Genomic DNA, 8,850 nt, shown 5'->3' with positions numbered 1-8,850 from the left:
GTGTGTGTGGTGTGTGGTGGTGTGTGTGTGTGTGGTGGGGTGTGTATGGATGTCGGGTATGTGTGTGTGTCGTGTGTGGTGGGATGTGTGTGTGGGTGTGTGTGGAGGGGGGTGAGTATGGATGTGGTGTGTGTGGGGGGGTGTGGTGTGTGATGGGGTGTGTGTATGTGGTGGGGTGTGTATGGATGTCGGGTATGTGTGTGTGTTGTGTGTGGTGGGATATGTGTGTGGGTGTGTGTGTGTATGTATGGAGTGGGGTGAGGATGGATGTGATGTGTGTGGGGGGGTGTGGTGTGTGGTGGTGTGTGTGTGTGTGTCTTCACTGCGTATCCCCCTTATGGAGTGCACACCATAGGTGTGCAGGTGGACTCAGCTCTCTGAATTAGGGTTACATAACTTGAAAGTCCAAGAAGTTCTGGCAAATAGAGGTAGAAAATGAAGTTGGAAATCATGAGGGTCATTAAATGACGAATTTGGGGTTTTTTTATGTTACTGAGTAGAGACTCTGATCATCTCATTTTTAACAGGGAAGGCTTGCTCTAGGAAAATCTATCCCACACAGGGAGGGCAACGAAGAATTTGAGAAGGAGGAGATGGGAAGGCAAGAATGGTTTATGGTAGTCCAGGCCCCAGGCGAAGAAAGCCTACACTGAATGGTAGACACAGAAATAAGTAGGAAGGGACAGCAAACATTCCAGCAGAGTTACATAAACATGGCTGTTTTCAATGTCAATAAAAGATTGGAAAACATATCACAGTAGAGTCACTGGAAGGAATACCAGGCAGCTATACAAGAGAATACAGTGAACGTATGTATTCTAAATAATCTACTGATAGGCAAAACTAGCCAAATGCCAAGTGAACATGTCATGTGAACCCATTTGTATAAATATGTACATAAATCTAAATATGTTGATATGCTGTATTAAACTTATCTGGGCCATGTGCAGTGGCTCACGCCTGTAATCCCAGCACTTTGGGAGGCCAAGGTGGGCGGGTCATTTGAGGTCAGGAGTTCGAGACCAGTCTGGCCAACATGGTGAAACCCCATCCCTACTAAAAAAAAAAATACGAAAATTAGCAGAGCATGGTGGCACATACCTGTAATCCCAGGCACTCAGAAGGCAGGAGAATTGCTTGAACCCAGGAGGCAGAGGTTGCAGTGAGCCAAGATTGCGCCACTGTGCTCCAGCCTGGGTGACAGAGCAAGATTCCGTCTCAAAAAAAAAAAAAAAAAGACTTATCAGGAATAATACACATCAGACTTAATGTGGTATTTGGGAAGGGCATTTAGGAAGGTGCCCACTGATCTTTACTATTAGGCTGCACAATTCTGCGCTCTGTGGTTATTTTCCTATAATCATGTATTATTATATAAAAGAATAGAAATGACCCAAGTTAAATATGTCTTGGAAACATTAAGAATATACTTCAAACCATTGCAATTTTTTAAGTCTGTTGCCTAAAATCTCTTCACATGAAATATGTAAACATCAAAATCTGACTGCAGTTTACCTTTTGACTAAAAATCTAGTAAGTTGACCCTTTATTTAAGAACAGTAATAATGCAAATGAATTTGGGAAGGCGTGATCCAAAATCAAAGGCCTTCTTATTCAAGAACAGAACCACTGTCATACTCAGTTTTACCCAGGAGCCAGAAAGCATCTTCTGATTCATGAGTAATAAAGACATATCAGTCCTTACCCTGCAATCTCTGGAGAAGGTTACAGTTTAAAAGCATGGGTGTTCTTCACGCAGACACACACACATCTTTATTTCATAGTTTATAGCCATTTAAAAGTACGGTTGTGATGACCACGGTGATAAAAATGAAACTAATAATAAATCTGCCATTGAAAGTATATTGCTTTGAAGAAAGCTGTTTATAGTAGTACTTTTTTAAAATGAGTTTCTGAAGAAACAGTACAAATAAAAAATGGTCTGAGCCTGAATCACTCTATTTTATTGTGTGTTTCGGTCAAAAAGACTTTGTATGTTATTTTATTTAAGGGAAATATAATTCTTTGCAATTATTATAGATAACACTGATATCTTAACTTTACCATTATCTTTAATACTTTCCCAGGTGCCAGTTCAACAGATTCCGACAGTGAAAGTTTAGCTTTCAAATCAAAAGCTGGAGCTATGCCACAGTAAGTGCCTACAATTCCATCGATTATCTGGAAGCAAAGAACGGCAACAGAATGGTTGGGGTATGAAACCATGCTTGCTGTGCTTTGAAGGAAAAAGTCAACTGATGATAATCAGAAACCAAATACTGAGGTTGGGACACAATTTTTTTTTTTTTTTTTTTTTGAGACAGGGTCTCACTCTGTCACCCAGGTTGAAGTACAGTGGTGCGACATGGCTCACTGAAGCCTTGACCTCCCAGACTCAAGTGGTCCTCCCACTTTAGCCTCCCAAGTAACTGGGATTATAGGCATACACCACCATACCTGGCTAATCTTTTTTTTATTTTTTGGTAGAGAGGGGGTCTCACTATGTTGTCCAGGCTCATCTGGAACTCTTGGACTCAAGCGATCCTCCTGTCTCAACCTCCCGAAGTGTTGGGAGGGATTATAGGCACAAGCCACCATGTCCAGCCCCAACACAATTTTTAACTTGTAAATTTGAACTTTGAAGTCTGCATTTCGTCATTGATATGCCAGAATTTTACTGTATGCAATGTTAGTTTCAAAGACAGCCATCTAACTTAGTCTAAATGTGTGGAAAGAAAAGTCACATTAAGAGAAAATCAGTTAAATCATTACTAAAATGTGAGGACTAATTTATTTATGCAAGTTGGAAAATATCTAATTAGGCCAGAAGTAGGTTTTCCTTTGGATACAATCTATTTTTATTTAGATCTTGTACCTGAAATTCACAAAACTTAGTTATTCCTACAAAGACGTACCAATTATTAAAACATTAATATCTTAATTATTTGACAAAAATAAAATCTACCAGAAATTTGTATTATGGAAAACTCCATAAATATTGAGTCTGTTCTAATAAATTTCTTTTATCTGCTAGTATGTACATAAAAATTATATCCATTCAGCATCAAATAATCAGTGATGCTAAAAGGACCTTGTAAGATTATTTGACCACCCCTGATTTTTGATAAGGAGCTCAAGTTTAGTGAAGTTACATGGCTTGCTTCAGATTTCACAGCCAGCTACTTGGCAAAGCTAGGCCTAGAAACCAACTCTTCTTAATCTTCTGTGAGTACCTCACTAACTTATATGCACTAAGAAAACACAAAAATTCCAAGATACCCGCAACAAAATTAGAAATCAGAACAAAGAGCAGCTGCTAGACTTAAAATAGACAACCAAAACTTTGAGTTAAATATAGGACCCTAACCCTAAACATTTCAAATCTCTGCTTATTAATAAAGATTGGATTTTTTCCAAGTATTTTCTCTTAGGATTTTCAAGTTTAATATGTTAGCATCTTCATCAGTGTCTCAGTTACATCGAGCTACTTTTCTTTTACTCATGTATTGATTTTGCTAAATATCTATAAGGTACATTCTATAAGGTACATGCATATACTGACCGCAGCTATTCTAGCTGTCAGTTATGCATTCCCATTGTGGAAGCAATTACAGTTGAAGTGGGTGGAGTATGCAAAAAGAAACCTAGCTTTTCTGTTGAAATGTTTCAAGGAATTATTTCTGCTAAAAAAGCAAAACAAAACAAAACAAAAAATCTGACTAAACACTCACCTTCCTGTTTTCCAGAGCTCAAAAGAAAACAACTTCTGTTTCCTTGACAATAGGATCATCATCTCCAAAGACAGGGGTGACCACAGCTGTGATTCAACCATTATCTGTCCCTGTGCAACAGGTAAGTATGCCTTGAGCCTGAGCCCATAAGGGGTCGAACTCATCAGCAAACTTGCGGATTTTAAGAATGTGGCTTTGATTCTAACTAGTATACTCCCTTGAAATATTTTCTGAGTGGACACAAAATTCGGAGCAAAGAAAATTGTAGGTAGGGTTTCTCCTTTCAGTTCACTAAAAATAACCTTTAACCAAAGCCACACCACCAATTAGTCAACATTTGCATTTCCATTGGGAACTTCTTTCTCTAACAGCTAATAACCTGATAAAATGGTATCTGTTTTAGCTGTAACTATTTGATTATTCCCTCACATGTATATGCTCTTTCATTTAGCCAAATTTATTAGCTCATTACAAATTAAAAGACAAGTCTGCATACCAATAAAAAGCTTTCCCACTCCTAAAAGCTAAACAAATAAGAAAAAACAACTCAAATTCCTTGACTTCACCATGCTTTTTGATCTTGCTTTTATTTTATTGTAAGACTGCTATAGCCCTCAAAGAACAATAATATAAACTACTGGAGTAATTATAATGAGTTTACTTTGCAAACACAAACAATATGAACTTTAAAAAAAAGTTAAAAAAATTACATCTGGATGTCTCTAAATCATGATTTAATGAATATGTTCAAAGACAGCACTCAGAGAAAGGTTTTCTCCCACAGTCTTGAAATGTAAACTCATTCCTAAGTAATGAGTATGTCTTACATGTCCTCCTTCAGCCTTTACTACCTATTGAATGCTCAGGGGTGTTTCAGCCACTATAGAGGCCAATATGTACTATCGATACATGGAAAATACAAACAGTAGACAGAAGACATTTGGGTCCATAAACTTGCATCAACCAGTATCAGTTACTCGGAGATAGCATATATAGTACATATTTCCTTTAAATCCCTTAACCAGAGTGGAATTTATAGAAATATTTGATTAAACCAATGGGCATTTGTTGGTATTTGATGTTTAAATATTGATAAATATTTATGGAGTGCTTAGTACTGTGCTAGGCATTTCATGACAGGAAAAAAAATGTCACCCACCCCATTCCCTAATGGGGTGAATGTGACAGAATATATTTAGATGTAAGACAGAAGTCTAGGAAATAGATACACACACATCTAGATATGTAAATACCGTAGTAATGTAAAGAGTATATTTTTAAATGGATTAAATTCTACAAAGACATGGAATGGAAGGTAGTTTACCCCATGTTTATAGTTGGGAGAATGAAGCGCCCAGAGAAACTCCTTCACTTTCTTATTGCAGGCAATGTGATGTCAAGTAGTGCTCTGGAACCAGACTGCCTGGGTTTGAATCCCAGTTCTACCACTTCCTAACAGAGGAAGCTTAAGCAAATAATGTAACCCTTCAAGCCTAGTGTTTTCATCTGTAAAATGAAGATAATAACACCATGTATCTCACAAGTTTGTCCTGAAGATCCAGTGAGTTTATCTTCATATAACACTTGGAACAGTCCCTGGCATAGAGGAAATATTAATACTCTAAGAGTGTTCACATATTCTTGGGACATAAAAAGACAGTGAAAAGTGAAACCCAGACCTCTTGAATCACAGGCCAGTAAAGTCTTCCAGGGGTAACGAATAAGCTCCATTACCATCCTAGCATCTCTACAGCTCTGCCAAAATTCTTCATGATGTCCCGTGGCATGTTTAGACACACAATACCAGATCACCATCATCTTGGGTTAAGAAGCTAACAATAGCTTCCATACATGAACAAATCCAGATTATTGAAAAATAAGTGATAGTTCACAAAGAAGTATTTTCCATTCACTACTCTGAAATCCTTATATTTCTCCAGAGATGAATGTCATTCAATAGGTATTTTAGTGCCTTTGTTTTTTGCACGTCAATAAAAAAAATTTCTTTTCTCTCCTTTCCCATAATCCCTATATCAAAATAGAGTACAAGTTAAGTAAGGATACGTAGATGTTTGATAATTTACCCTCCATTGCCGATAGCCAATGGCTTTTATGCATTGAATCCAAACTGTATTTAAAAATAAAATATAATGTCTACAAGAACTTTTAAAAAGACCCGTGTGGAAGTCCCACACACAGAAATCCATTTGGTAATAGCATTTAAAAACTCGTGGATCCCCAAGGACCCAGGGAACTTTTGCCTTGAATATCCTTTTGAACAGAGAAGAGTAACAGATGTGAAATGAGGAAGTGGAACAATGTCTGTGCTGTAAGAGTAGACAAGTAAAATGACGTATGGCGATACTTTCATTCACTCGTTTCATTCAAGTGGGGCGATCCCCATAATGAAAGGTTTCTTCAGCCCATCTTTTAGGCGATTTATATATTTAGAATTTGATCCATGTGTCTCTGCTTTTGCAGGTTCACAGTCCAACTTCGTATCTCTGCCGACCTGATGGAGCCACCACTGCCTACTTTCCTCCTGTTTTTACAAAGGTCTGACATCTGGAAGTCTCATTCTCTGTGTTTGCTTTGGTCCTTCAATTTCATTTACATGTGGCTTCATGTAGCAATCTTTAAAAATTAAAAGGAACAGATTAGTAGGCTGATTACCATGGTTACCTTTGGGATTAAATAGATACTTGTTGAACAACTGCCGTGTGACTATAATCTTGTGATGGGTTCTGAGAGATGTGAGCAGGAACTTGATAGAGCCTAAAATCTAGTGGGAAAGCCAAGACAGGTAGAAAAAAGATTTAAAAAAAAAAAAAAAAAAAAAAAAAAAAAAAACTCTGTGCAGGAAATTGCTTGGGAAATCTAGCAAGTTTTATAGAAATTCAGAAAAACTGACTAATTTTCCATTTGTCGAGTCCAGAATTTGCATTGCCAGGCTGAATGGCATCCAGTTCATTGGTCAGCCTCTCAAGTCAGACATGGTTCCATATAGCATTTCTTCTCTTCCTTTTTCCTTCCTTTTTTCTTTTTAGAGAAAATTATAAAACTTTATTAAAAGACATTTTAAAAGGCCCAAATAAATGGAGACGTGCCATGCTTGCAGACCGACAGACTATAAAGTCTGACTCCCTGATTAATCTGTATTTAATGTAAATCTGGCTACAATTCCAACAGATTCCTGGGTATTTTTGTTTTGTTGTTTTGTTTTGTTTTTACTTTAAATTCTGGGATACATGTGCAGAACATGCTGGTCTGTTACATAGGTATACCTGTGCCATGGTGGTTTGCTGCACCTATCAACCCGTCATCTAGGTTTTAAGCCCTGCATGCATTAGGTATTTGTCCTAATGCTATTCCTCCCCTTGTCCCCCATCCCCCGACAAGCCCCAGGTGTGTATGTTCCCCTCCCTGTGTCCATGTGTTCTCATTGTTCAACTCCCACTTATAAGTAAGAACATGCGGTATTTGGTTTACTGTTCCTGTGTTAGTTTGCTAAGAATGATGGTTTCCGGCTTCATCCATGTCCCCTGCAAAGGGCATGAACTCATTCTTTTTTATGTCTGCATAGTATCCCATGGTGTATATGAGCCACATTTAAAAATATGGAACACTTCGCGAATTTGCGTGTCATCCTTGCGCAGACGCCATGCTCATCTTCTCTGTATCATCCCAATTTTAGTATATATGTGCTGCCAAAGCAAGCACAGGTTCCTGGTTTTTAATTGTTTGTTTGATGTAGAATTTAGCAACCTAATTCGAAAAGTTGTGTGGAGGAAAAACAATGGCTAAGAATAGCCAGGATACACCTGAGGAAGGAAAATAAGGTAGTGTTAGGAAGGAGTGGGATTTGTCCTATGAGATAGCAAGACGTTTTAAAGGTATAGTAATTAGGGCAGTATGGTCCTGGTACGAGGCTAGAGAAATTGATGTGTAATTGGAGTAGAGCCCACAGAGATACTGAATACTTACAGAAACTTGCAAATCACTGGAGAAAGAATTGATTCTTCAGCAGAGGTGAAAAAGTATCCAGTTGGACTCCTACCTCATACTTTTCACAACAAACAATTCCTAGTAAACTAAAGACAAATGTGAAAGCAAATCTATAAAACTTTTGTGAGGCAGAAAAGAAAAGCATTGTTGTAATCTCCATTTAAGGAATGATTTTTTTTCCCTTCAGCTGGTTGAATCCAAGCTTTATAAAATATCTTTTCATAAGCAGTTACAGTGTTTCCAGTTGGGCACAGGCAACAAATGATAACAAGTGGTAACAACTTGGAAACTACCCTCCTAGCTAGGCTGCTAAAAAAGAAATCATGTAAAACCCTGCCTAAAACTATGTCAATCTGATAACCAATGAAGTCTTCCTTTGATGTTAAGAACAGAACATGTTTACGGAGGGGTGGACACTCCACATTTAGGATGTAGTTTAAGAGTTTTGCAGAAGCAGCTTCCCAAGGTCATCACCAGAAAGGGTGTGTTGCCCAATGTATTGGTAACCAAGATACAGTTGATTTGGGGGTGCCAGAGCCCAACACGCCTCTTGGTTTAAATAAATAAAGTCCATGCTAGTGGCACAAGGGAAGGAAAACGGGATGCGAAGTTTTGCTTTCTTTCACTACCGGGCTTTCCAGCATGGGTCTGGCATGTGTAGATGTTACGGAATTCCTCCTGGGCACCAAGAGGGACTCTCAAATACTAAGTACAAAATCCTGTTTCCTCCCTTGCAATCCAGCTCCTGCAACATAGTCATTCTATTAGTGGTCTTTCCCATTTCCCCAAAAGAAAACCATGAAACATTCTTTGTGCTAACAGCACAGCTTTAAAGAGAAGTAAACCAAAACTCTGTTTTTTATATAGGTTGATTTTTAAGAACTCTCAAACTGTCAATTCACTGGAAGCTCAGAGCCACGGAAGCTCAGAGCCACTGGAAGCTCAGAGCCACTTTTCCAGCCTTCCACTTTCTGTGTCTGGACCATGGAACATCTCTCTTCTGCAGGGCTGTTCCCTTCCTTGATGCATCTGCTTTTCCCTTTCTCACTTTAGGCAGCTTCTGTCTCTGATTTGCAGGGTCCTTCTTAGGCCTGGTCTCTGGTTTTGGAGAGGC

General features: G+C 38.4%; 1 protein-coding gene and 1 non-coding gene across 5 annotated transcripts in view; one reads left to right on the top strand and one right to left on the bottom strand.

Moving 5' to 3' along the window:
• The window catches only part of PALLD (palladin, cytoskeletal associated protein), a 434,025-nt gene that overhangs the window by 182,475 nt on the left and 242,700 nt on the right, over nucleotides 1-8,850 (top strand). For all 4 annotated transcript variants that reach the window (XM_023228753.3, XM_023228746.3, XM_031935301.1 and 1 more), the window contains 3 exons: nucleotides 2,088-2,154; nucleotides 3,747-3,852; nucleotides 6,213-6,287. In XM_023228753.3, coding sequence (XP_023084521.2) covers nucleotides 2,088-2,154; nucleotides 3,747-3,852; nucleotides 6,213-6,287 — 248 coding nt within the window. The remainder of the gene's footprint in view (nucleotides 1-2,087; nucleotides 2,155-3,746; nucleotides 3,853-6,212; nucleotides 6,288-8,850) is intronic.
• LOC111554177 lies at nucleotides 7,343-7,451 on the bottom strand. Its single transcript, XR_002735170.2, has one exon. It is a non-coding gene; the product is annotated as a U6 spliceosomal RNA (small nuclear RNA).

Source organism: Piliocolobus tephrosceles, chromosome 3 (assembly GCF_002776525.5).
Source record: "Piliocolobus tephrosceles isolate RC106 chromosome 3, ASM277652v3, whole genome shotgun sequence".
In the NCBI taxonomy this organism is placed as follows: Eukaryota; Metazoa; Chordata; class Mammalia; order Primates; family Cercopithecidae; genus Piliocolobus; species Piliocolobus tephrosceles.
The sequence above is the reverse complement of the archived record's forward strand: the minus strand, read 5'-3'. Positions and strand labels throughout refer to the sequence as shown.